The sequence below is a fragment of the Eucyclogobius newberryi genome, unplaced genomic scaffold (assembly GCF_026437365.1).
Source record: "Eucyclogobius newberryi isolate DKJ021-1_F unplaced genomic scaffold, fEucNew1.0.hap1 SCAF_18, whole genome shotgun sequence".
Classification (NCBI taxonomy): Eukaryota; Metazoa; Chordata; class Actinopteri; order Gobiiformes; family Gobiidae; genus Eucyclogobius; species Eucyclogobius newberryi.
In genome coordinates this window covers 18,311,163-18,338,011 of record NW_027315812.1, presented here as the reverse complement: position 1 = coordinate 18,338,011, position 26,849 = coordinate 18,311,163, and the positions used below count along the sequence as shown (strand labels likewise).

The 26,849-nt window shown below is 40.1% G+C and overlaps 5 protein-coding genes across 8 annotated transcripts in view; 2 read left to right on the top strand and 3 right to left on the bottom strand.

Annotated features, from left to right (window-relative positions):
- The first annotated feature begins 263 nt into the window (after positions 1 to 263).
- pdx1 (pancreatic and duodenal homeobox 1) lies at positions 264 to 1,371 on the top strand. The gene is made up of 2 exons (XM_072450817.1): positions 264 to 759; positions 977 to 1,371. Exons 1-2 carry the CDS (start codon positions 387 to 389, stop codon positions 1,345 to 1,347), a joined length of 744 nt encoding a protein of 247 aa, XP_072306918.1. The 5' UTR covers positions 264 to 386; the 3' UTR covers positions 1,348 to 1,371.
- Positions 1,372 to 1,488: 117 nt separating this feature from the next.
- urad (ureidoimidazoline (2-oxo-4-hydroxy-4-carboxy-5-) decarboxylase) lies at positions 1,489 to 2,212 on the bottom strand. Its single transcript, XM_072450815.1, is given in 3 exon segments — positions 1,489 to 1,958; positions 2,020 to 2,086; positions 2,088 to 2,212. Coding segments are annotated over 3 exon segments (513 nt in total). The 5' UTR covers positions 2,196 to 2,212; the 3' UTR covers positions 1,489 to 1,620.
- Positions 2,213 to 3,219: 1,007 nt separating this feature from the next.
- On the bottom strand, positions 3,220 to 8,312 carry flt3 (fms related receptor tyrosine kinase 3). The gene is made up of 24 exons (XM_072450809.1): positions 8,256 to 8,312; positions 7,942 to 8,012; positions 7,705 to 7,835; positions 7,505 to 7,629; positions 7,319 to 7,427; positions 7,093 to 7,232; positions 6,836 to 7,008; positions 6,603 to 6,738; positions 6,360 to 6,531; positions 6,182 to 6,282; positions 6,007 to 6,109; positions 5,743 to 5,942; positions 5,564 to 5,670; positions 5,341 to 5,473; positions 5,165 to 5,269; positions 4,980 to 5,090; positions 4,756 to 4,912; positions 4,492 to 4,607; positions 4,304 to 4,419; positions 4,039 to 4,161; positions 3,854 to 3,965; positions 3,676 to 3,775; positions 3,493 to 3,598; positions 3,220 to 3,420 (listed from the first exon to the last, which is right to left on the bottom strand). The coding sequence occupies exons 1-24, from the start codon at positions 8,263 to 8,265 to the stop codon at positions 3,235 to 3,237; spliced, it is 2,943 nt and encodes a 980-aa protein (XP_072306910.1). The 5' UTR covers positions 8,266 to 8,312; the 3' UTR covers positions 3,220 to 3,234.
- A 338-nt stretch (positions 8,313 to 8,650) lies between these two features.
- pan3 (poly(A) specific ribonuclease subunit PAN3) lies at positions 8,651 to 20,475 on the top strand. 3 transcript variants are annotated; one of them, XM_072450807.1, is made up of 18 exons: positions 8,651 to 8,796; positions 9,958 to 10,079; positions 10,190 to 10,262; positions 10,336 to 10,406; positions 11,100 to 11,244; positions 11,345 to 11,562; positions 11,726 to 11,830; positions 11,919 to 11,976; positions 12,098 to 12,259; positions 12,330 to 12,446; positions 12,566 to 12,667; positions 16,104 to 16,269; positions 16,418 to 16,505; positions 16,597 to 16,736; positions 16,893 to 17,022; positions 18,167 to 18,231; positions 18,298 to 18,436; positions 18,514 to 20,475. In XM_072450807.1, exons 2-18 carry the CDS (start codon positions 9,966 to 9,968, stop codon positions 18,652 to 18,654), a joined length of 2,034 nt encoding a protein of 677 aa, XP_072306908.1. In that variant the 5' UTR covers positions 8,651 to 8,796; positions 9,958 to 9,965; the 3' UTR covers positions 18,655 to 20,475. The 3 variants fall into 3 exon arrangements, with proteins under 3 accessions (XP_072306908.1, XP_072306907.1, XP_072306909.1); XM_072450806.1 differs by having other exon boundaries at positions 8,651 to 9,268; XM_072450808.1 differs by lacking the exon at positions 8,651 to 8,796 and adding an exon at positions 9,366 to 9,384.
- A 194-nt stretch (positions 20,476 to 20,669) lies between these two features.
- Positions 20,670 to 26,849, bottom strand: part of flt1 (fms related receptor tyrosine kinase 1) — a 19,792-nt gene continuing 13,612 nt past the window's right edge. The window contains exons 14-30 of one of the 2 annotated variants that reach the window (XM_072450803.1): positions 25,996 to 26,142; positions 25,792 to 25,923; positions 25,010 to 25,116; positions 24,607 to 24,736; positions 24,138 to 24,242; positions 23,959 to 24,072; positions 23,795 to 23,883; positions 23,441 to 23,528; positions 23,262 to 23,359; positions 23,055 to 23,177; positions 22,749 to 22,860; positions 22,576 to 22,675; positions 22,033 to 22,138; positions 21,862 to 21,959; positions 21,268 to 21,337; positions 21,110 to 21,192; positions 20,670 to 21,026 (exon numbers count right to left, since the gene is read on the bottom strand). In XM_072450803.1, the coding sequence (XP_072306904.1) occupies positions 20,897 to 21,026; positions 21,110 to 21,192; positions 21,268 to 21,337; positions 21,862 to 21,959; positions 22,033 to 22,138; positions 22,576 to 22,675; positions 22,749 to 22,860; positions 23,055 to 23,177; positions 23,262 to 23,359; positions 23,441 to 23,528; positions 23,795 to 23,883; positions 23,959 to 24,072; positions 24,138 to 24,242; positions 24,607 to 24,736; positions 25,010 to 25,116; positions 25,792 to 25,923; positions 25,996 to 26,142 (1,832 nt within the window). In that variant the 3' untranslated portion in view covers positions 20,670 to 20,896. Of the gene's footprint in view, positions 21,027 to 21,064; positions 21,193 to 21,267; positions 21,338 to 21,861; positions 21,960 to 22,032; positions 22,139 to 22,575; positions 22,676 to 22,748; positions 22,861 to 23,054; positions 23,178 to 23,261; positions 23,360 to 23,440; positions 23,529 to 23,794; positions 23,884 to 23,958; positions 24,073 to 24,137; positions 24,243 to 24,606; positions 24,737 to 25,009; positions 25,117 to 25,791; positions 25,924 to 25,995; positions 26,143 to 26,849 lie in introns of those variants that run through there. The other variant, XM_072450804.1, reaches the window with a different exon arrangement.

Here is a 26,849-nt window from a genome sequence, read left to right as displayed (position 1 = left end):
TTCATCCCACTCTTATCTCAATGACAGGTCAACAATGTTTGTGCCCATACATATCGATTTATCAGCTCCGGCACATAAAAGACACGTTTAGGAATAGCCTGTTGTCGATAGTTAGGCTGAGTCTTGCTGGCTACGGTTCCGCTTAACGCTCCCTTCCTTCGACAGATTGACTTCAATTCGCAGATTCCACCGTGTCTACTTGTCTGTTGTGACTAAAGTGGTGTTTACAGAGAGGGATTGATTTTTCGCACTCTTGAGCGCCCTGAAGCCAATGACTTGCGCTTGGGTGGTCACGTGGTACATGGGTGACACACCTGTGTGGAGCTGTTTGGCCCTTGCAGTTGGAGCCAGGTGTAGTGCAGCTCTGTGGCTCTGGGTTTAAAGTCATGCATCGGGAAGATCATTTCTACCCCTCACATGTTTTTAAAGACTCGTGTGCGTACCAGGGGCCCCAAGGGGCCGAGTACAACAGCAGCCCACCGCCCTGCCTTTACATGAGCAGACATGGACACTCATTGTACACTCCTCCGTCTATGGGAGGCCTGGAACAGGCCAGTCTGCCGACGGGATGCCCTTTCTCCACACCTCTCGGAGATGAGGTGGTACCTCCGCTGCACCACCCACAGGTGCTCCAGCAGCAACCTCAGCAGCCACCCGCGGTCTTCACAGAACCCATGGATCAATGTAGGTACCAGCTCCCCTTCCCTTGGATGAAGACCACGAAATCTCACGCACATACCTGGAGGGGTCAGTGGGCAGGCAAGTTTAATACTCCATTGTTTTTTTATAAAGCGTGTTTGTTCAAAGTTGTAGCCTATTTGTTTTATGATATATTTTTGTTGTTTACATTGTTAAACAAATGTGCAATGTTATGTCTTAAATTATTGTAAGTTACTACTAATGCACTACTAATGTACGTTTTAAAGCTGTCATTTTATTCCATACTAGTCCAATGCTTAAAGACGCTCTCTCCTAGGGCCCTATGTAATGGGGGAGACCGAGGAGAACAAGCGCACGCGGACAGCCTACACACGCGCGCAGCTGCTGGAGTTGGAGAAAGAATTCCTTTTTAACCGCTACATCTCGAGGCCTCGGCGCGTTGAACTGGCGCTGACTCTGAGCCTCACAGAGCGTCACATCAAGATCTGGTTTCAGAATCGTCGTATGAAGTGGAAGAAGGAGGAGGACCGTCGGCGGGCCAGGGGCGCAGACCAGGATTCCGCCATATCGTCCGGGGACCAGACTGGAGGAGCCATGTCTTCCACCAATGGACCCCAGAGGTCCACATCCCCGGTCTCACCGCAGGGGCTCACTGTTACCACTGCCGGACAGCGGGAGTCCGCATAGATTTAGACAGAGTCAAGCCACTAAAGCATAAAAAAGTATATACATATTTCGCAAATAATTATTTAATATTCGAAGACATTTAGGCCAGGCTATTCACCCAAGAGTCCCCTAATTTCACATCGGATCAAACTAAGGTATACTGTTCAACAACATTTGATTTTAAATTAACATACTTTTCAATTTGAATAAAGGGGACAACATTTTGAGCCCTAATTATGGCTATATGCCATTTACAATACAATCATAATAGCTTATGACCGGAGAGGGCCTGTTTCAGAGTTTATGGAGCATAAGGGCCTGAAGACGCAAGTGGCAGATCTTCTTCACCTCCTCGATCCCGCGCTCTCTCTCTTCCGCGCGATCATTGCCAACGCGCTCCAAGAGCTGCTCTAAAATTGTGGCCTTGTCATTCATTTTAGCGCAGATGACAAAAGGAAAGTCAAAGCGCTTTTTGTAGTCCTGGTTGAGCTGAGCCATAAGCGATGCTTCAGCTGAGCTCAAAGCATTGAGTCCAGCTCGTGTCTGCTCCTCACGAGACTCGGTAGTCAACGTTCCGCTTTGGAGGTCCCTTCCAGCAAGGTCTGGATGGCAACGTAGGATCCCCTCTTTGCCTAGACACAGTTGCGCTGTAAGAACATGTCCAAAATGTTTTAGTTTTTTTGTGTGACTCACCTGAGTCAGGAAGCGCATCTATAAACTCGTAAAAAGCAGCTTCTAAAGCAGACAAGTTGGCAAAAGGGACGTTTGGACCAGACAACTGCTGTTATTGAAGGACATTTCTCTACTACGTTACCAAAAATCTTCACAAAATCTTCATAGCCCAGAACATTTAAGGCGGCGACGTCCATGTTCAAGGATTTATTATATTATTATTATTGTAACACTCGTTCTAGTGTGTGTTCGTTTGAATTGCCAGGAGAAGGACAGCTCCTCGGGAAAGCTTTGATTTCGGCTCCGAACTTTTCCCTTCAACTTTTTAACATACAACACCAAACTCTCTCTCTCTCTCTCTCTCTCTCTCTCTCTCTCTCTCTCTCTCTCTCTCTCTCTCTCTCTCTCTCTCTCTCTCTCCTCTCTCTCTCTCCTCTCTCTCTCTCTCTCTCTCTCTCTCTCTCTCTCTCTCTCTCTCTCTCTCTCTCTCTCTCTCTCTCTCTCTCTCTCTCTCTCTCTCTCTCTCTCTCTCTCTCTCTCTCTCTCTCTCTCTCTCTCTCTCTCTCTCTCTCTCTCTCTCTCTCTCTCTCTCTCTCTCTCTCTCTCTCTCTCTCTCTCTCTCTCTCTCTCTCTCTCTCTCTCTCTCTCTCTCTCTCTCTCTCTCTCTCTCTCTCTCTCTCTCTCTCTCTCTCTCTCTCTCTCTCTCTCTCTCTCTCTCTCTCTCTCTCTACCCACGTGATCATTCTGCCTCACAAATAGTTCCATCCAAATTGAACAAAAAATATAAATCGTTTTACATACTTCCCTCTCTTTAAATGAAATGTCTTTCATTTCATATCAAGTTCCCAAGAAACAATTTATATTTTTGTCTTACATTATAATACTTTTTGTAGAGACTACAAACTGGTGTGAGCTTACTCTTTCCAAATGCTTTGACATACGGGGTTAATGACCTGTGGGGTCCAATGTATCTCTGACAACTGAGTAAATGTTTATGTTGTTCAGAATTTTTGGGACAAAGGTTTTGGTTGCCAGGCATCAATGTGTTATAAGTTACTAAGAAGTTTTGATATGCAAGATATGCAAAGAAGGTCTAGACTTACTGATACTTTTCACTTTATTGCAAGTTTTGCATACATATACAAGCAGTATGGGATATAAATGTTGTAAGTCAAGCTTAAACATAAGATTGCCAAGAAGCAATTACAGCCTTACAACAATATCAGAACTATACCATCACATCTGGAGTTTTCCATGTTCCATGCACTCTTTACCGGCTCTCTCTTCTGTCTTGTACGCTGGACAGTAGTCGTTGCCTGTCACAGTCTTGTTTTCTGTTTGTTTGATTAACGTTGCTATCTCCAAAAAAGAGGATGTGTTTTTGTAATCATTGGAGCTGAAGTCAAGTGTGTTGTGGTAAAGCTGAAGGGGAAATAACAATTTTTCACTGTCGGCACTTTTCTGAACATGATGATTATTTTTTGTGGTGCAAACCTTTTCTTCTATCTCTGTTAACTGGGCAGCCATAAAGGATACCAGCGTGGTGAAGGGTGGACGTTTGCATGAATCAAGTTCCCAACATTTGCACATAATGTTGTATCTATATAAGATAAAAAAAATATTTTTGTATTCATATAATGTGTTAATAAGCACACAACTTACACAAAGGATACTTACACAGACTCACTGGCATAGTATGGACACTCCATTTTGAATCCTCTCTCAATCATTGCATAGAAAGTTTGGTCCACCTTCATGCCGGGATATGGGGTAACACCTAATCAAAATTATAAGTTGGTCAAAAATGTTAAATGACAGGTTTCTAAAAATAAGTAAGCCTCTTATGTCACTGTACCAAGTGAGAATATTTCCCACAGCAAAATGCCATAAGCCCAGACATCACTCTTCATAGTGTACATTCCCTGAAAAATGCTCTCTGGTGCCATCCATTTCACAGGCAAACGCACCTAAAACACATGTTTATTTTAATTATGATGAACATATTTATATTAAATAGAAAGCAGTTATTAGTGTACTTACATTTCCTCGCACAACATAATTTGAATCCTTGTCAATGTCTCGTGCCAGACCGAAGTCCCCAATTTTTGCCATTCGACCCTTTGTGACCAACACATTTCGAGCTGCCAGGTCCCGATGGATGCACTGTGTTTGAGATGAGGATTTAGTATTGTGTTTAATGAAGTTATTGTCTTCATTAAATTTGTCACCAAAATGTTTACTACGAAAAAATAAAATACTTGACCACAGTTTAATTTAGCCTTTGTGTAACTATTTTTATTATTACGTTTTTGGAGGAGAGGAATTCCATGCCCTTTGCCACTTGATAGGCAAAGCTGATCAAGTCATCAAATGTAAGGGCTTGCAGGTCCTCATCTGCTTCATCTGGGCTTTCAAAAATGTCTAAGGACACATTTAGGTCAGTTAGGATAGACATTTTTTGAAATTTAACCTGTTAAATATTCTGTTTCTGACCTTCAAAACAATCCATGTCGTCAGTAGAATTAAGGGTCAGCAGGGCGATATTCTCCTGCCCCCTGGTGGTAGAGCTGTGCATTGGCACATAATTGTCCACATGAGTTGGCATCTCCCTGTAAAATTTAAAAAGTTTAGCTTATTCCCATATAAAAAATGAGTTGGTTTAACACAGAACATTACTAGTGGTTATATTTCAAAATGGGAAAAGCCTTAAAATGCACATTACATATTACATACAAGAAGAGTTAATTATCTTTATACCTGGATGGTTTGCTGGACTGAAGGTTGTGGTACAGGCTGCTGAAGCGGTCTTTCATGAATGCATCAGTCACAGACTTGTGGTAGCGCTCACTGTTGTGCTTCAGATAATTCAGCAGGTCGCCATAATGACAGTATTGGAAAATCAGGTAAATGGGGCCTACAAAAAAGATAGTTGTAAGGTATTTGAATTAAAAAGAGATGAATACATGTATTATTAAGTTTACCTGTCTCTGTACAAGCACCCAGCAGGTTAACAACGTTGGCATGATGACCGATGTGAGTGAGCATCTTCAGCTCGGACATGAGAGCCTCCTTTTCCATTGCCTGGTGTTTCTCTACAGATATAACTATTTATTTAAAATATGTATTATAATATGCATTTTACAAGAGAAGTTGCTGCTTCACTTACCTTTGAGCATCTTTACAGCCACCTGTTGTGAGACGCCCGGTTTGTTGATGCCATATGCTGTAGCCTGGACCACTGTGCCAAAAGCACCAGATCCTAGTTCTTTACCTGCAGCCAGTAATAGCCAGAGTTAAAATTTCAGTATATTTAAATGATCTGCATGTGGTGATATCATATACCTAATTCTAGGTTTTCTTTGGGAAACTCCCATTTCAAATCATATGCAAAATCCTTAAAATTGATGTAGATATAATCATTATCATTTGGTCCAACCATCTGGATCATTTGAAGTTGAGGCTCATATTTTGGTTTCTGTTGGATACGATGTGAAAAATGTTAATTTTATTTTTCATATGTATTTTTAACCAACATTTGACATTTATATAAACGGTAGTACTTTACCTTATTTTTGACGAAATACAGAAGCCAAATGGTAACAATAGTAAACACAAGCATTAAACAAATACTGCCTGTTTTCAAAAGCATACCATTTTCATCATTTAGTTGACCTAACAAAGAAACAAACAAAACATTTTTTGAGTTGAACTATGCATTCATGAACAGTGATTGTAGATTCTTACCTAAAGAGGCCAGGGGTGCTAGCTGAAAAACAGGTCGTACTTGACAAAATTGTCCGAGCGAGTTAGTGAGACAAAACCTCAGATAAAGTCCAGAGACAAGGTCTTGACTCAAAGAACTCTTAATTGTCCTGTTACAGGATACTTCCAAATCTGATTTCAAGGTTTGCGCAATTACTTCCCATGAGGAATCTGCCTCACAGCTGTGAACAGGTGGGAAAATTGCCCAATGAAGATTACATATAATATTGAAAACATTGAACATACCTCTCATTAGAGCAGGACATCCATGAGTAATTGGCTGGGACAACACTCATGGTTGTCACAATGTATGCATCATTAACTTTTGTCATCTTTAAATCAGGTGTGTCTGGAATAAGGAATCAAGAAGACCACACTTAAAAGTTATGCATGTGACCTATATCTAAACATGTAATCTTACCAGCAATGCATAATGATATGGACTTGGTTTTCTTTGATCCGCCGGCCTCAATATTTAACCTATACTTCCCTGTTTTAAGCGGCTCACACAGCTTCACATAACTGTACATAACACATAAAAATATACATGCTCATTATTGGCAACAGTTTTGTTTGTCACAATATATAATATAATGTACCTTTGCTTTGTAACCCATGGTTCTGTAAGACATTTGATTTCCATTTTATCGGGTGTCTCCCATGTGCAGTTTTGAAGAAAGGGGTGGTAGGAGACATTAGCCTGCAAGCACGAGGCATTTTCCCTTTTTATGATCAAGCTCTTCTCCAGCTCAACAGATAAAAAAGCCTCAGCTGTGAAAATAGGTTTGAGAGAATAACTTAAATTTAAAACAATTCAAATGTTAATCAGTATTCCAACCCACCCTGAACTGAAACATCAACTGATTTGGTTTGGGTTCCATTTCTGCATGTATATGTGCCACTATCATCAACATTTAGAGACGGAATAGATAAGTACAACATCCTGGTAGAATAATGTGAATCTGACCAAATGCATGCCTAAAATGTAAAACACAATGTAAACACACAGTAAACACAATGCTGGAGAATATTAAAGAAGCACGTTGAATAGTGTGTATTACAAACATAACAGTACCTTGTTTGTATGGTCAGAGGAGCAAGATATATTTATACTATTTTGGTCGTCTTTCTGCCATTCAGAAACACTGGGGTAAGTAACACTGCAACGCATCAGTAAAGATTGTCCAGGGCTCATAATTAAATGAGCCTTCTTCTCAGCCTTAAAAAGGCTGTCTGTAACGGTTAAATCTATAGGAAAAATATATATAATCAAAATGTGTAAAGTCGGTTAGTCAGTTATATTAACATTGAATGTTTACTTTTTTTTATTACCAAAGTCATAGAGTTGGCTGCATTCTTGTCCAGCTTTGTTGAAAGCACAACACATAGCTTCCCTTCGATAATAGTGAACGGTAGATAGTTCACTTGCCACACGTCCATCATTTGTAGTTAGATCTTTTCCATCTTTATCACTATTAAGTATAAAACATGTTTGATATAATCTTTAAAATATAGGCTATTGTATAAACCATATTTAGAGAGCGGATCAATAAATTACCTTAACCATTTAATTGATGGTTTCGGAAAACCATCAGTGATGCATTTAAACCATGGTGATGATCTTTTTCTGATTTGAGTCAGAATTAACTGTGGTGTTGTGGGAGGTTCTGAAGGACAAATAATAATACTTCAACACACAAATCTAGCGGAGCTTTAAATTCAAACAGGTTTAGCTGTTACTCACTTGAGACCACATGAAGATGCACCATCTCAGAATATGAGGAGCCATTCTGGGTTTGACACTGCACTTTGTAGTTCCCAGAATCTACTTCAGAAAATGTCTGGATGTTCAGGATGTGGCTACCGTTGCTGAAACAAAGGATACATTAAGTTAATATTTTACATGACAAAAATAAAACCCATACCATGAGACATTTAACTGACATTAGAGGGATTTCCCTTTGAATCCACTGACAAGAGATCCCATATTCCAAGGAAATGGTGAGAATTCTACCAGCATATATGGTGACATGGCCAGCGGCATTTAGAATATCTGCCAGTGTAATGCATTTGACCTGGAAAATAGATTTGAATAGATTTTTTTTTTTTTTGTTGCAAATTGTGTTTTATCTGGATTTCTTTTTAAAAAGCATTAAAAATAATTCAAACAGGGTGAGGCACCTCGTGACTGGGTACACAGTCGGTTGAATGGTCAGAAGAGTACACCCCGGCAGCAAACAGCAAGAAAACACCTTTAAACAAAAAAGCCTACTCAATTAATTGCAAAAAACTTTCAATCAAATAAAAAAACTTACTAGTGCTAGAATGTTTCTCATAGTGATGTTTCCCAAGAGCTCAACCAAGAAATATTGTATATTTAATATATTTATTTACATAGTCTAAATACTTATTTGACACAGCCAATTATAATTATTAATACATTTAGATAAGATTTAGATAATAAATAGTAAATAAGGCATTATCAAAGGACTTACCCGCAATCATCTCTCAGCTTCTCTATATTAGTGACATGTTCTATCAGGGGCTGTGTCTGAAACTATTTGCCCAAGCTCTGTGCTTTACCTCATAAAAGAGGAACCTCAATGACGTAGCAACAAACGTGTCTTTCGTTCAAATCTCATTTGCACATCGTCCTTCTGCTTGATTTGTTTTTATTTTATAATTCTTGTATAGGTTTTGCAACATTCCGGCGTAATAACATTGACAACAATATTTGAAATGTTTAAATTATTAATAACCACACATTTAGCACAATGTTGACACAAACAAGTCCTCATGTGGGGAAAAGCCCCACATCCTGACTCCCCTCACGCTCAAGTTGAACCATGAGTTGAACTGGCTGCATGGGCTGCAGTCCCAAAACTACCCACAATGCAAAGCCATGCTAACCTGAGCCGAGCAAAAACAACAACAGGCTAGCGTTACCACTGTGCAGGAGCTGCATGGACCCCGAAAGTAACGACGAGCGGGATTTTCATGGTGTAGTGTAACAATTATGCACTGTAGCTTTATGATGTGAGTTCTGTTGGGTCTACGGTGTTATTGGGGGCTGAATTGATCCTAACTTGTGTTTTGAGGGGACAGTTTTGCATGCTAGCTGCTAGCTCCGTTCGTCTCTATGTTTGAGTGTCTTTCGGCGGCAGTGGCGGCAGCAGCAGTGCCATGAACAGTGGACTCCCAGCCTCCGCTCCGCTTGGAGGTCCCGGGATACCCGTAAAGGTCAAGTTTTGCAGATACTATGCAAAAGACAAAACTTGCTTTTATGGAGAGGAGTGTCAGTTTCTGCACGAAGATCCGTCCATGGCCAACCTGTCCCTTCACGGCGGCGGCAGTCCCGTCCCGCTGCCCATGGCCGGAGGAGGAGCGCCACCCGCGGGATATGCGCTCAGCGGAGCAGCGGCCACTGGGCCGGGCAGCGGAACGGTATCCAAAAAGAGCGAGACCCTGGGCCCTACCGGAGCGTCTCTGGACGGGCAGCTGTTACAGAGTGAGTCACATATCCGGGCCTTCTGCTGGAGCACTGACGGGAACTTTACCATGGGCCTTGCGTGGCTGTTTAAAAATCTAGCCCGGGGATTCACTGAGGCCTCAAAACCAAACAATGTGCGTTAACCCTCCATTTACCTCCATGTGTATGCTAATTACCTTCACCACCGATGAGCATGCACGTGGACGTAGTCGTGCAAAGTTGATCTAAACACTAATGAGTCATCCTTGTGAAGTGGAGCTTGCAGGTCCAGTGTTTAATGACAGCTGCAATTGGGTTTCAAGCTGCGACCCTCGTCGTTAGCTTCGGTGCTAGTGCTTCCTGAGCATCCGTAGCGTAACATGTTTATATTTGCTTTTATCCCAACAAAAAGTTATTCTTTTGTGATTTGAGCACTTGGGATGTATAGTTTTTTTCACATAAATAAACATTTGATGTAATTTCCTCCTGAAATGATGGTGCTAACTACTATTACTTTATTGGGAATGTCAACATTTGCAGTCGACCCAGTAATGTCAATCTGTGTTGTTAATTGTTTCCCTTGTCTTTATGCAGTTTTGTTGCAGGCATTAAAAAAAAAAAAAAATATATAATATATATATATATATATATATATATATATATATATATATATATATATATATATATATATATATATATATATGTATGTTACTTTCTGTCATACTTAGTTCCAGGAATGGAGGGGGCAAACCTGAGTGATGCCAATCTTACCAACTCCTATTTCAGCAGCAGCTTTATTGGGGTAAATGGTTTTGGAAGTCCAGCAGAATCGAAGTATTCTATGATGCAGGTATTACATGTTTAGCTTTTTTTTTTGTCCAAATCTTATTTTACTGCGTTGTGTGCAAATGTTTATCTTTTCTCTAGACTAACATGTCACTTGTACTTGTGTTTTTGAAGCGTATGACTACCAGCAGCAGTTCTCCAAGTCTCCTTAATGACGGTGCCAAGAACTTCAGCCACAGCAGTCATGGTGGGATATTCACAATGATCAATCATTCAGAATGAGTTGAATAATACACTTATTAATTTCTCTAATACTGCAGATACAGTAAACTCCCCAACGTCATCACTCTTCAGTGATTTTGGTGCTCTTAGCATTTCCCAAAGGAGGAAGGTAAGTGTTCAGTCTAAAAGTTTGTCTGAAATATTTTTTCCATGTAGAGGTTGTTTTGCCTGGAATGTTCCAGAAAATGGCATCAAAACTTGAATAATTGGCAGATGAGTTTATTCCATTCTGTGGGACATTCCAGGCAAATAGATAATATTCTCACGAGACAAGCAGGTGACTGAACTTGCACCAGAAAATGTACACGGTGAAACTTTAAGGGGACATATGCAAAATCCACTTTAACGAACATATAACCTCGTTACTGCAGTGTTTCCCTCATCATTATCTTACTCGTAGTGTGATTTCTGCATCTTTGTGTAATCCTGTATTGTCCTGCCTTTGAGGCTTGGGGGTTGTTTTTTACCTACCCCTTAACCCTGCTCAAGTCTTTGCACTTTGCAAGTTAGGACTCCAAATGACACATTCAGGTTCTAAAATGTCACTTAATTACTTTTAAAAAACAAAAACATGTAAATGAAAACTTAATGCTTCTTATAGTGAATTGTCAGATCTGACATGTTGAACAGGAGGTCAATGGACCTGTTTCTGTTACTAAGCCATAAAGATACATTTTGCCATATACAATGAACCAAAATGTAAAATAACGATCCACTTATGGTATAGTTCAATACTAAGTACCTTTTTAAACGGTTGTCTTGTTCAAGCCATGGTAATGATTTTTCTTTTTCCCATCTTCAGACTCCTAACCCGACAGCAAGTGAATTCATCCCTAAAGGAACGCCTCGTATGACTACTATGGCACAATCTACTGTCCCAGCTTTCCCTTCAACCATGTTCCCTCATCCTGCCCTCAGCAGCTCTACAGCTGCTGCTTTGGCACCAGGTCAGAATACTGTGTATTAAAATACTTTGTTTATTTAACTTAAAATAATTACTTGTACAGTTTGGGCCAAATATTACTATGCGCCATTATTGTGTTTTAGGAATGTCTTTATCTGCGGGTTCGTCTCCTCTCCACTCTCCCAAAATTACGCCTCACACATCACCTGCTCCTCGTCGGCGCAGTCACACACCAAACCCGGCCAATTACATGGGGCCCAACTCTGCTAGTGACCCTGCCTCTCACATTATTCAAAAAGAGACTGTGGGAGGAACAACCTACTTCTATACAGACAACACACCTGCTCCAATGGCTGGAATGGTTTGTTTTTTAGTTTTCAAATTTAGTTTTGTCTATTTTTTTTCTCCTGTGTTATACAGTTTTTTGTGTTTTATTTTTTCAATTGTTTATCTAATGAAACAAGGTTTGATTTTGTTTTTGATGGTGAATAAGAAACCCATGTCATTTTGTGATTTTGTTGCAGGTGTTTCCTTCCTACCATATCTATCCCCCGACGGCACCCCATGTGGCCTACATGCAGCCTAAAGCCAATGCCCCCTCCTTCTTCATGGTTGATGAACTCAGACAGGTATTTCCACCTATTTAAATTTGTATGTAAAACTATTTCATGTTGATGGTTTATTAAAAGTCAACTGATTCTGTGAATTCTCCTTTAGGAGTTGATAAATAGACATTTGATCACAATGGCGCAGATTGACCACTCAGAGAATCCAGGTAAGACCAACTGCACATTAAATCAAGTGCAATGAAGGATATGTACGGCCAGTTTCCTCTTGCCAGTGTTTGAGGGGAAATAAGCTCTAACATTAACGTTTGAGACCTCTGTCTTTTGCAGATGTCCCATCTGAGGTAGACAGCTACCATAGCCTTTTCCCTCTAGAGCCCCTCCCACCTCCAAATCGTATGCAGAAGACCAGCAACTTCAGCTATATCACCTCCTGCTACAAAGCAGTTAACAGCAAGGATGATCTTCCTTATTGTTTAAGGAGAATACATGGTAAATGTGCTTTTTAATAAAACAATACATCTAAAACAACAGAAAAGTTATGGTGGTGTCATGTTTTTAGGGTTCCGTCTTGTCAACACCAAGTGCATGATGCTTGTGGACATGTGGAAGAAAATTCAACATTCAAACTCTGTGACACTGAGGGAGGTCTTCACCACCAAGGCTTTTGGGGACCACTGTAAGATTTTAAATATCATATGACACTTGATTTAAATTAATAATAAAAACAACCAAACCAGTCACTTAAGAGCTTAAGTAAAGTTTGACTCTTATAACACAGTTGATTGATTCTTATAGCGTTGGTGTTCTCCTATGATTTCCATGCGGGAGCAGAGACCATGTACAGCAGGCACTTCAATGATCCGACTGCAGACTCATACTTCACAAAGAGAAAGTGGGGTGAGTGGAACCTGAGTCGAAGTACTTTGTTTATTTTTCTTTTCACACATTGTTTCAGTTATTAACCAGGCAAGGCAAGTTCATCTGTAGAGCACAATTTGTACACAAGTAATTCAAAGTGCTTCACACAACAGGAAAAAATGCATTCTAATCACAAAGACGTGACAGAAATCACAAAATTGTGCAATAAAATCCTTTCAGTCATATGAACAGCTCAACAAAACTGTTCTTAGCTTAGATTTGAACAGTGTCAGAGTAGAGGCCTGTCTCACATCTTCAAGAAGACTGTTCCAGAATTTAGCTGCATAAAACTGAAACGCAGATTCGCCATGTTTAGTCCTGACTCTGAGCACTAGCAAGAGGCCGGTCCATGTTTAGTCCTCACTATGGGCACCAGCAGGAGGCCGGTCCATGTTTAGTCCTGACTCGCCGGTCCCTGAGGTCCTCAGAGTCAGAGATTGTTCATATGGCACTAACATGTCTGAGATGTACTTTGGTGCTAGGCCATGGAGAGACTTGTACACAAGCAGAGTTGCTTTAAAGTCTCTTCTCTGAGCCACAGGAGCCAGAGCAGAGACCTGAGAACAGGACTAATGTGATACTTCCTGATTCTAGTCCGGACTTGAGCTGCAGCATTCTAGATGTACTGCAGCTGTTTTACAGCTCGTTTGGAGAGGCCAGTGAGCAGGCCGTTACAGTAGTTTAATCTACTGGAGACAAATGCGTGGCGAAGTCTTCGAGTCTGGTTTAGACACTATACTTTTGATTTCGGCAATATTTTTAGATGGTCAAAAGTTCAAGTCCAAGTCCATTATTACCCCCAGATTTCTAAGTTGAATTGTAGGTTTCAGAGCGAGACTCTGGAGGTGACCGCTAACACTTTCTCTTTGTTTCTGTGGGCCAAAGACAGACATTTCAGTCTTGTCCGAGTTCAGCTGGAGAAAGTTGTTTTACATCTACACACTGATCTGTTGGATGCAGTGACGGAGTGAATCCACTGGTCCATATTCACCTGCCGTCAGTGAAACATAGATCTAAGTGGCGTCTGCATAGTGATGGGACACATTTTCGCTGCGTATCAACTGACCTATAGAGGTTGAACAGAAGGGATCCCAGGATTGACCCTTGGGGCACCCCACAGGTCAGGGGCATGTGGTCTGAGACACAGTTTCCAATATCAACAAAGTATTTTCTGTCTTCCAGATAGGACTTTAACCAATTTAGGGCAGTGCCAGTGATGCCCACCCAGTCCTCTAGTCTCTGTAAGAGGATCCCATGATCGACCGTGTCAAAAGCCACACTCTGATCCAACAGAATTAAGACTGAGGCCTTGTGATGAGGTCCAAAACTTGACCTCAAATGAGTTGTTTAAGAGGAAATCCGTGAGTTGTTGGTAAACAACCTTTTCAAGGATTTTGGCCCGAAATGGCAGATTAGAAATTAGCCGGTAATTGCTCGGTACTGTAGCATCAAGACTGCTCTTCTTTAGGAGAGGCTTTATGACCACAGTTTTCAAAGCCCTTGGGAATGTTCTAGGTTTAAGCGACATGTGAGCGAGTGGCCCTAACTTACTGTTCAGCACAGACTTTAGAAATCTGGTGGGTACCACATTGAGGCAGCATGTAGATGAACTCAGACTGGTGATGATCTCCTAGACAGTTTTGCCAGTTAAATGTGCAAAGAGTTTTAATACTTAAGTGTCTAGGTGGTTTTAGGATTATTACCGTAATTGCATTGTGGACTTTATAGCATTTTTAATGCCCTGAACGTTGACATTAAAGAATAATGCAAAGTCATTAGATGTGGAAATTAGTTCTAACGGCAGCTGAGTTGGAGGGTTTGTTAATCTGTTTACTGTGGCAAACTGGACCTAATGAGTTCTTAATGCAGCTTCCATTTATTTGATAAAAATATCTTTCCCTAGTTCTACATAAAATGAGATTTACTTCTCTCTGTAAATCTCTTTTTAAACCTGGAGCTTTTGCGTGCGCCATTTCCGCTCAGCCCGGCGGCACTCTCTTCTGTGCGCTAACTGAATCATCATTTCTCCATGGCGCCTTCTGCTTATTTTTAAGCTTTTTAACCTTCATAATGGCAATGGTGTCCAAAACATTCAAAACACTAGATGTAGCAGAGTTCAACAAATTTACATTAGAATATGGGACATTTAAAAAAAATTAAGTTTAAACGGTGCACCTGTGCCATCATTTATGCGTCTCCTCCTAAGGACCAGCCGATGGTTTGGGAATAACAGACATGATCAAACAGAGCAGCGTCGACTACATTGACTCTTGAAATATCAACCCCCTTTGTAATTATGAGATCTAGAGTGTGCCCTCTGCTGTGGGCGGGGCTACTCGCATGCTGAGTAAGACTGAAGGTTTCAAGGACAGCATCAAGCTCTTTAGCGTTTCTGTCACAAATATTATCAACATGCACATTGAAATCACCCAATGACCAAACCATCAAAGTCTGTGCATACAATTGAAGGCATCGCAGTAAAATTACCAATAAAACTTATTGGTATATTGCAGTGCTGGGGAGGCTTGTATAAAACAATAAAGAGAATGGATGGAGCCTGTTTTAGGTCAATTTTAAAGGATACATACTCAAATGATAAATGCCTAAAGGAAAACCTATGGATCCAAGATGTGAGGGGGATAGGTGGAGGGGCTGTTGGTGTAGCAGGAGGGTTTGAACTCAGTGACACAGTTTTGTGCGCGGAGTTCATCATCATTGTTGATATCAGAACTCTTGTACCCCACAGACACCTAAGTTTATGTTTGATGGACATTTGTATTTTTACTTTGATGAATTGAGACCTGCACTACTTCAGCAATCTTTATAGTCACTCTGTATAGAATACTCTTAATATTTATACAAACAATTAGTGATGAAAGTAAAATTTAAAGCATTATTGTGGTTAGGCGTAGGATTAGCAAAAGTATCAAAAATCAATTCATTGATACTAGATACTCATTCTAAACTAAGTAGTATCGATTTTAAAATAATAGTACTTTGTGTTCTAGTTCTGCAAAAGGTCAAGGTCATAAGAGATTGTTTTGAGCGTGAATTGGTATAGATCCAAGTATTTTCCTTAGTATGGAAATCAAGTTTGAATTTTTTAGTATTGTGACAACACCATTCTGACAGTTGGATTGCAGAAACCCTGTGTTCAGACCTATAGGAAACTGTGGCTGAAACTGATCCTTGGCCAGGTGCTGTCTGCTGTGCGTGTGCTGGCCAACATGCAGCAATCCAGAGCCAAAATGTATTATCAACAGTGTGAAACTCTGGCTTTTGTTTTGAAAACCGTTTTAATGCCATCATACTTCCAGTTCTGTTCATCTTGTCTTGTATGTGTTGTTATATGATAATAAACGCCAAATATAAATTCTTATTTTAAAAGTCATACAATGTTTGTTTGTTTGTGCAGGACAACATGAACCTCCCCCTCCGCGCCAGCATGCAGGTCTACTGCCTGAGTCTCTAATATGGGCTTACATTGTCCAGCTCACCTCTGCCCTGCGAACCATTCACACTGCGGGTTTGGCATGTCGGGTTATGGACCCCAGCAAGATTCTAGTAACTGGCAAGACCAGGTATTCAGTGTTCCCCATTTAAAAATGTGTACTTATGACTGTTAACTGTAAATTTATAAAAAAGGAGAAGGGAGCTTTGAAGGGAGTCTTCCCTTTTTTCACAATCCGCCCACAGAAAAGTGTGATAATAATGGTCTCTTTGGTGCAGGTTACGTGTGAACTGTGTAGGAGTGTTTGATGTGTTAACATTTGACAGCAGTCAGACCAATCATCTTGCCCTAATGCCCCAGTACCAGGTACAGTAAACCACTTAAGCATGTTAAAAGTCTAGACACTCCTCGCTCAATGTTAGTAATAAGATCCGTCTTTCTGCATGTCTGTTTTAAGCAAGCAGACCTTGTCTCTCTGGGCAAAGTGGTGCTGGCACTAGCTTGTAACTCACTGGCTGGAATTCAAAGAGAGAACCTGCAGAAAGCAATGGAGCTGGTGTCTATCAACTACTCCTCGGACCTCAAGAATCTTATTCTGTAAGAGATGATCCTTATTCGTGCAAATGTACAATCTACAAACACTCAACTTTTCCGCAAGAAAATCTAGTTTAGTTTAGTATCAATTCACATAGATAAGTACTTAAAAAAAAAAAAATCAAAATCCAAAACACACATTTTTCTGTGCATGGGCAGGTACTTGCTGACTGAACAGTCACGTATGCGCAGTGTCAACGACATCATGCCGATGATCGGAGCTCGCTTTTACACACAGCTGGATGCATCTCAGATGAGAAATGATGTCATCGAGGAGGACCTTGCAAAGGTACATGCATAATACCGGGGTATAAACTATTTTGTTCTGTTCCCTGCTGTAAACATTTCTGAAGTCGCACTGATGGGCACACACATGTTTTATGTTGGATAAAGATATTTTTGAGTGCACTCATTTGACAGCCATTTTTTTCTTTGCCTAAGCATTGGATTTTCTCTGTTGGATCTCCCTTCTCTTCCTGCCCTCTTGCTTGCCCTGCTTCAATGTCAACCTGGATCACATTATGATGTTGACATCTTGTCGCTTAGTTAAAGTGTATATGACATGGATAAGTTTTTATGTCTGTCATAATTACTTGTGTGGTTTGTTGAGATGATCTATGTGGTGAACAATTATCTTGGTTTTACATCGGTCATGTAGAACATTACAGAAAGATATATTGTGTTCTAAACAGGATTCCTCCGTGTGTCATCAATACACACATTTTCATCCAAAATGCTGGAACAATTTACATACAAGGAACACACTGAGCTGAAGTCACATACACCATTCCGGTTGGAGTGTTGTGAGTGCAGTGTGGGTCAGATACATCTAGGGAGGGACAACTTGTAGTGATGGTATTAGATTTGTATAGGTATTTGTATGTTTGCTTCACTTTGGACCTTAGCTTTACCATTGCTTTAAAGTGGCACTCCTAGAGCTGCATCCGACAAAGATAAACTCAAGTCATTCCCTAGGTCTTCTGTACATACTGATGTGCAGCAAGGTATAAGTCGTACTTCTAATAGAAAAGAAACTTCAAGAACAGCAGATTGTCCAGGGATGGAAACAATCATTTGAATAATTAAGGTTTAGAATTTAGAACCCATTCAAGCTTACGTTTAATTTGTACTTTGTCCATCATAAAACATAGTGAGGCAGACAAAAATGAGGAGGAGAAGGGAGGGACAGGAGTAAGTTAGACATCCAAAGACTAAAGGTGAGATTTGAAATGTAAAAACTTAACTTCACCTGTTGGAGACAACTTGGATGCACTATAAGGAAGAACATTGGCTGTTTTTTGTTTTTGTCTTTTGCATGTACTCTTGTTTGGCAGATCATGCTGGAATTGACAATTTCATTCAGAACTGCTTTTCATGTCAAATCAAATACATCCCACCATTACTATAATAACAAATATTTGATTTATTTCTAGGAAGTGCAAAATGGCCGTCTCTTCCGCCTGCTCGCTAAACTTGGCACCATCAATGAACGGCCAGAGTAAGGGATTGATTTCCAGCTCACAACCATTTCTGCTCGTGATCTGACCCTGATATTTAATTTTAGGTTTCAGAAAGATCCCACTTGGTCAGAGACAGGGGATCGTTACCTGTTGAAACTTTTCCGAGATCACCTCTTTCACCAAGTCGCTGAAGCTGGGACTCCCTGGATAGACCTCAGCCACATAGTTTCCTGCCTCAACAAAGTAAGTTTTAACATATTTTCTTTCCTGTCTGTTATTTCTTTTACTAAGTAATGTGCTATTATCTCTGTCACACACAGCTGGACGCTGGCGTTCCTGAGAAAATCAGCCTTGTGTCTCGGGATGAAAAGAGTGTTCTGGTAGTGACATACTCGGATTTGAAGCGTTGCTTTGAGAGTACCTTCCAGGAGCTGCAGGGCGCTGCCTCTGGTTCTCTGTAGCCCCCCTGGTCCTGGGACAGGGGGTCCCAAACCTAGAGCACACTATTGCACTACAGCGGAGCAGGCGAATAGAGTGACATCGGCATGGGACAGGCAGCGGGGCAGGGCTTCATGAACCTCAGTCTTATACACTGACCCTGTCCATCAGGAAGGCTTTTTCTAAAGTGTATTTTTTTATTTTTTTCATGAACCCCACAGCTTAAACTGATGAAAGAAAAGGACATGCCGAAGCTGTGACCATTTTTTCAGATTTGGGGAACAAACTTTTGAAACTTTTTCTGCTTTTATCGTTTAATTCTACTGTCTGGGTCATTTTTTTCTGCAGCGGATGCACTAAGATTTTAATTTTTGTTATTTTTATGATCGTGTGGCCAACAGTATGTACAGAAAGGGGACACACGGACAATTACCATAACGGACTGATAAAAAAAAATTAAAAAATGCAGCTCTCTGTTGACCTCTTCCGACTGGAGACACCCCTTCATTCTGACGCACTAGGATCGGGACACATCATTCAAGGCATTAGTGGGAGGACCAAGCCCATCTTTGCCCTGGCTGATGCTTCCCCTTCAAACGGACAAAGCACTTGGGTAGAGTTCAGGTCTGAAAACGACTGATTTAGGACTGACTTTATCTCCGGCTAGTGAGGCCTCATTTGTGGAAAGATTTTGGAGGGTGTTTATGTGATCCAGCACTGAAGGGGTGTCTTCTCTTTATATGTAATTTCCAGGTGTTTGTTACATATGTAGCGACAACTATGAATTACAGGACACTTTAGTGACAAAAACTGCATTGGGGGAGATGCTGTCCAGCACTTGGTTTGTGGGTGGAGCTTGTGTGCTGCCTCTTTGTCGAATGTCCTTATTTTGTCCTCCCCATCCACCGCTCCACCTTTTATCCAAACCTCGCGTTACATCACAGCTTCTTTCCCCTCCATGTGTTTGAGAGAAATTATGCTTCTTTTTCTTTTTGTACCTGGCATTTCACTTTGCTCAGTTGTGCCGAAATTTCAGATTGGATTGAGCAGGGTCGTTTTTTGCCTCATTCAAACCATTTTCTTTGCGGACCAATGCCATGTGGTTAGTTTGGGGGGTTTTGCTCAAGAGACAATGAAAAGGAGAGTATAAGACAGTTTGGTTTTTATTTGCATTTTCACGAAATGCAGTCGAGCTGGAGACGAGTTCACTTGTAATGGCTCGGGTTTCTCTCAGGATGTCACACAGCTGGAGGGCCCTGATGATTGAATGTTTTTGCCGTCATTGGGTCGCCCTTTGCCCTGTCCGATTGGCCTGCGACAGTGGTGTGGGTGGGACGTCTTCAGCTGCTGCGAACGGCTTTGTGAAGATCATGCTGGAAAGATTTTTTTGTTGCCCTTAAGCACATTGCATATTCTGCAGAATCAAGTGTATCCTTTTTTATAAATTGTTGTGTCATTACATTTTTCAGGCAGATATGAGTTGTGCGCATCAACCACACTGTCATAGGAATAATGAAATTTGTGTCCACATTGTAGGCTATCCTCTGTTCTTAGGGGCAACATTTTCTGTAATAGATCATGTACTTCTTCCTACCTTTTTAGTAAAATGAACAGACAAGTATCTTTGGTGAATGTGGTGCTCTAGAAAACCTCAGACACACAATTTCCTGTCAGACAAAAAGTTCATATCTTTAACAACACACTCCAATAATGTTGGCAATGACCACCTCCCCACATCACACGACAACAATCACCATCTTAGTACGTTTTAAGACCCTCTTGTCTCAGATTTTGCAAAATTTGTGTGTACAGCAGTATTTTAATAAAGAATACCAAAATAAGAATGTTCTCCTTTGGTTGCATTAGTACATTGTTAATCATTACAGACCATTGAAATGTCCTGTAGCTTTCTATCTAAATAATAAGTGACAAAAATATAACTGTATACATACTTTAAACTATACATTGTTTCCAGCATACTTAAGCTGTGTAAGGTACTTACAAGCTTAGTGAGGTACCCGTACAACAAAAGCATCTATCCTACAAATATCTGAAAGCTCTTAACGGTTAATACATAGCTGCTCCTGAAAGGGTTGTGAAAATGAGTTACCAATATGTTGTAGTGTGGTTGTGTAATACAAGAGTTTAATTATGACTATTAAGTTATGTTTAAAATTAGGCTCGTTACCATGGCAATAACTAAATAATACCTCATTAACTGAAACTAAATGAGAAAAAAATTAAGTAAAAACACATTTAGTCGATTTACATCAGGCTCTCCTGTTTTAGAGTGGAGGTTCTGAGGTGAGGCAGGGTAGATTCCAGACAATCAAAGTTGCCTAGAAATGGTGATAGGTCCATGCTTTTTAGTCCGGTTTCAGTGAAGCTTTGTAACCTTAAATAAGAAATGCAAAGGGTATTTATCGGCCAATTAAACTTAACACATGTTAAAAGTGTATGCTATGTTTTTAAATCCACCTGATGAGTTTTGAGTTGTTGTTTTCGGTAAAATCTTTCAGTTCCTCTGAGAGCAACACCATGCCTCTGTCGCTCTGTTCTTCCTGAAAAAACGAACATTGCAGTTTTTTGCTATCTTCCGCCATCAGATGTTTGCAGAAGTGGAGGCCTTTTCTTACGCCTGGGCTGGTCTGCTCCACCAGCGATGGTTCCTCAAATGTCTGCAGTGAGTCCATAGCCCTCATGTAACTAAAAGAACAACATTAAAACACACGAAAAGCCCTCAATTTCCTAATAAGGTTAATCTTGACCCAAGTGATCTTGGCATCTGGTCTATAGTTAGTTTAATCTGAGTAAATGGATGTTTTTCAAAGTATTTTTGAGTATTAAAAACCCTTGTAATTGAATGAATGATCTAATGATCTAACTAATGATCTGATCTACGGAACATTCCAGGCAAAGCAATGACATATCTATCCAGACAAGCAGAAAGTTACAAAGTGCACCTTTAATTTTGCATAACTCGCAAAGATTTAAAAAAGAAAAAAAGAAGAAAGTTGAATAGGCATAACATGGCTTTTTATGGAAACTGTTGTGAGGATTTATTAAATTCAGATTATATTTTTCAGCTCTCTGAAATCCATAAACCCTCAATTATGATTTCCTGAAGCTATTGCTTTGTCATTGGCCCATCACTTATAGCTTTTATTACCTTAACTAAAACATGTTATCCAATCATTTTGAAACCTGATAAACAGAAATAAACCCATTACCTCAGGTTAGTTACTGCCAGTGGGTTTTCCTTCAGGCTTTTGTTGTAGTTTGCAATTCCAGTCTTGAACGACCCAAGGGGAATATAATATTTTCCATCCTGTAGTTGAAAAAACAAAGATATTTCAGACTATATTTTAAAGCAGAGATGTATTTCACAGAGCAAAGTTGACCTGCTGGACACGTGCTTGCAAGAGGTCACCCAGAGTCTCCACCAGGTTACTGAAGGTAGGTCGGTCTGAAGGACTGGGCTCCCAGCAGGCCAGCATTGTACTGTAACTGTGCAAAAAACAGGCATGTTGTTTCATTTCAAAGCCCCCAATGTTTGAACCTCAATGACATTTTTATTTTAGGATATTACAGTACTGTCCCAAAAGGATAATCTTTTAGAGAAAGTTAGCAATAGGAGGTCCACATTTTAGGTATAAAATCAGTTTTTTTCTAATAAGATTATTTTATATTCAATTTGAGTACATATGGACGACCACTAGGGCTGGATTCATCGCTTATATTTTGATTCTGTAGCATATGCATTAATCCTCAACAAGATGCTGTGCAGTTAAATGTCTGATTTGTTGAAGTACAGTGTGGAGTAGTGTATTTAATTTAAAGAGGTGATATTTGCAGAAAAAAGCAATTACTCCGTCTCTGATTTGAAGTGAATGTTATGTTGCTAACATACAACATTTGTATTGAACTGATTATGTTATGTTTACATTTCAGGCGTGCCGTATTCGGGTGCGCTCATCCTCGTTCCGCTCTTCAGCCTGTGACAGAACACCTCATCGATGTGAAGACCAGGGTATGGAGACGCTCCTGGACAGTGTTATAATGGTAAATGTAATGTTTTTTATTTTTATTTTATGACAATGTCATGATTATTTTATACCCAGAGAGAAGATCTCCCACAGCAGGACTCCAAAGGACCAGACGTCACTCTGAGTGGTGAACACTTTGTCAAAGATGGACTCTGGAGGCATCCACTTCAGAGGCAGGCGAGCCTTTCCGTCAACCAGGGCATGGAAAATAGATTTATGAAATAAATGACTAATCTCTTAGCTTCGTTTAATACATATGTTGTAATGTATTTCACTTTGGAATGTAATTCCTCGAGCTTACTGGCAAATTGAAACAGAAAAAACATGTGAAATGTAACTATGAGAGACAGGATGTATATTTGCATTGGCATACTTACATCACCTTTGCGGATATAATCAGGGTCTTTGTAAATGTCCCGGGCCAAACCAAAGTCACAAATCTTCACCACTTTGTTGTCTGACAGCAGCACGTTCCTAGCTGCCAAGTCTCTGTGGATGCACTGACAGACAAAATGCCTCTTATTGCACAATATTCAAATGTATTTGTATTAGCAATAAAGTGCATAGACTTTGTAGATAAACACCTTGTGTGAGGCTAGAAACTCCATTCCTCGGGCCACTTGTAAACTGAAGGAGATGAGATCCTCCAGAAATAGAGGGTAATTTGGGAGAGACTTTTGTTCTGTATAAAATAGTTAAACATACAACATTAAATGTTTTATTATAAGTTGTGTAAGGAGTAGACTACATAATGAACTCTTACCATCCTTGTTTCTGTGTTTCTGATCAAATGTAACTTCATGCCTGTAAAGTGCATTGCAAAAACTAGACTTTCCATCATAAAACTGATTCTGGTGAGAACAAAAAACACTCAAATATACTGATACACATAAGACAAGAAATAGTTATTTTTGCTTATTATGAAGTGCGTAAATAGTTGTGAACACAATTGACACTTTTTTTTCAAAGTGACAAAAAAAAAGGAAGTAGAGGTACTGTTTATGAGAAGATAACCATTTTAAGACCGATTGCAGAAGTGTACGGTTTTGTAAGGATCTGAACCAAACCTTTTGGTGTATGCAAGTGTATCAAAATGTTCTCACTCAATGTCACTTACTCTGTAATCCACAAATACACTTCTTTTAGTTTTGAGAAAGGCGGAGAGGTTTCCAAAACGACAGTACTCAACAATAACCATCAAAGGTCCTAGACAAACACATGCACAGAAAATGTATGACAAATAAACGACACCATCCAATTTGAATAAAATGTTACTCATACCTCCTGGTTTTGTGCAGGCTCCCAATAGATTTACCACATTTAAATGATTTCCAATGTGGTTGAGGATCTTCAGTTCAGTCATAAGAGCGTTGTGTTCGCTGATTGTGGCTCCCTCTAGTGGACACATTGAACTGTCACGCACAGGCTTGCACAATAAACACATGAAACCTGTCTTGTACCTTTGAGCATTTTGACAGCCACAGTCCTGCACCTGGTTTCATTGTCAATACCAGAAGCAGAAGCCTGGATCACTTTACCGAACGCTCCTCGACCCAAAGGTTTTCCTGTCAAAGACACAATAAACTAATGTGTGTTTTTGTTTTCAATTGAGCTGTTTTATTAATTCCTACGTAATTAGTTTGATCCACCTAAACATGAGATTAGGACAGACTGGAGGTCCTATGTTAGTGATTGGGAATGGCTGATTAGCTACAGTAAACACACTTCAGACATTCCCCATCAGGCTGATTATCACTGAGCCTGATAAATGGCAGCTACTCCCAATAATACCAGATAAGAGCTATGAGAAAGTCCTGTATCTTATAGGCTATCAGACACAGTCCTGGCAGTCACATCATATGGTGCATTCCCAAAGTTATTTACAGACTCAAAACTACAGGCCCTGCTGAACCATGCAGAGAAATGTACCTAATTTGAGGCGCTCTCTCGGAAACTCCCATTGGTTGGCATCATACTGCAGTCGATGGCACTGTTCACCGAGAGGCCCCTCACCACTGGCTAGGATGATTGACAAGTACTCTGGCTTTGTGTTTGAATTCTGTCGAAATAAAAATGTTTTTTTTTTTTAATGAATCAATTATTTTCATTCTCATCTGCCCTTTATTGGACAGGGCAGATGAGAATGAAAGGGCGGATGAGAGAGAAGCGAGGACATGCAGTAAATGGTCTGAGTTGAGAATCAAACTCATGACACTGACACTGATTCTGATTGTGGATTTCAGAGAACAGAATGATGTATTTTCAGGCACAGAATATGACATTTGGAACCATAATAGACAATTATAAATATTTTGCAATAGTAAGAATGTACCTGTCTTAGTTTTCGAATGAGCATAGTGAGCAAGAGCCAGAGGAGTGTGGCCACAACACAAGTGCATGTCAGAGTGGGAATCTCTAGGAAAGAAAACTGTGAAATACCTGAAAATAAAAGAACACATCATGCAACAAAAACAAAACATAATTGTAATACTCTTTCTTGTGAAATGTTAAATTCACTTTTGTTTTGTTGCAAAAAGAAAGAATGTTTTTTTTACTACTACTACTATTACTACTACTACTACTACTACTACTACTACTAATATTTAGTACTAATACTAATACTAATACTAATACTAATAATACTAATAATAATAAGAAGAAATCTTCCCGTTTGTCACTCTTCTGGTTGCTGTCATATCTTCTCTTAATTTTTAAGATTCAGCTAAGGGCTGAGCCACTTGAAGATTCAGGCCTGTTTCCAAGATTCAGGCCTATTTCCACAGGAAATAAAAGTGGGAGACCACTTCCTTCCTAAAGGATCAGAACACAACAACACTTTACTTAGCCCTCTTCGTTGGGGCTGGACCAGGAACTGCATCCGCACGACTAAGTGTCAGTAGTTGTGGTAATTTGGCTTATTGGTACTTCCCCATTTCATTGAGTTACAAATTCTCTGGTAACGAGTATTATTATTATTATTAGTAGTAGTAGTAGTAGTAGTAGTAGTAGTAGTAGTATTATTAGCAGCAGCAGCAGCTAGTAGTAGTAGTTAAAATGGTCTGTTGTCTATATCATAAGACAATATACTACATGTATGTGACGTTTGACACTCACGGTTGACCCATATGTGGGCGGAGCTTTGTGCTGAGCCTCTCTCATTGGTGGCTTTGCAGGTGTACAGGCCCTGGTCATCTTCAGTGATCCGGACAATGTGGAGCGTACCATCCTCTGGTGATATCATAATGCCTGAGGAAATACAGGAGAATGTATAGAGCAGCCAAATGCATTTAAATATGGCTCAAGAGATGGCATGTTTACCTGATCCTTGACGCAGAGCTTGGTCTCCCTTGTACCATGTGACCACAGGATGTGGCACACCATGAGATAGACACTTTAAAGTCACAGAACTACTGGAGTTTACTGTGCTGTCATTCAAATTATTCAAGAGCATGGGTGGCTCTAAAACTAAAACAAAAAAATGAAATATGAATGCTGTTATTAATAATCACACAGATGAGACAAGATAGCCAATAGTAAAATCTGTTCTTCAAACATTTAGTTATTATAGAATTCAACTGGATGGATTGGATTGAGAGAGATATGCTTGTTTTGTCTATTACAAAGAACAAAAATAGCTTGCTGACTCAAAATGAAATAGTGATGAAGCAAAACTTCAGCTGTTTTGGACAAGTGCCACTGTTGGACAACAAGCTGTTGATGACATAGTTCAGGCTAATCCTGGCCTTGGCTTCTCTCTGTGACTCAGCGAGGCCCTACATAGTGACAATTGTAAAACCAATGACCATTGAGGTTTTATTTAGTACTTGTTCTTCCCACCCCTAAAAAAAAAAAATCAGTTCTTAGTCATCCTATTAAGCTGTTTTAGTCTGTTCCCCCACTCTCTTCTGTAAGTCCCCATCTTTCGAGTAGTTCCTGTAGGGGTCCCATGAGAGGAAGTGTGGGTCTGATTGAATAGCACAGCAGTTAAAGACATGTAGAAAAGTCAGTGAGCCAAGGCGTCTGATTGTTGTTTCCTCTATCTTCCTCCTGAACAACAATTGATGATTGTGTATGGGGCTGGGGCCTGACAGTGTCTGATTGGTCGATTGTTCGTCCGTCTCTGTGTAGGGCTGTAAATGTGGCATTGTGGGAAGTGCCATTGTGTCTCTTCC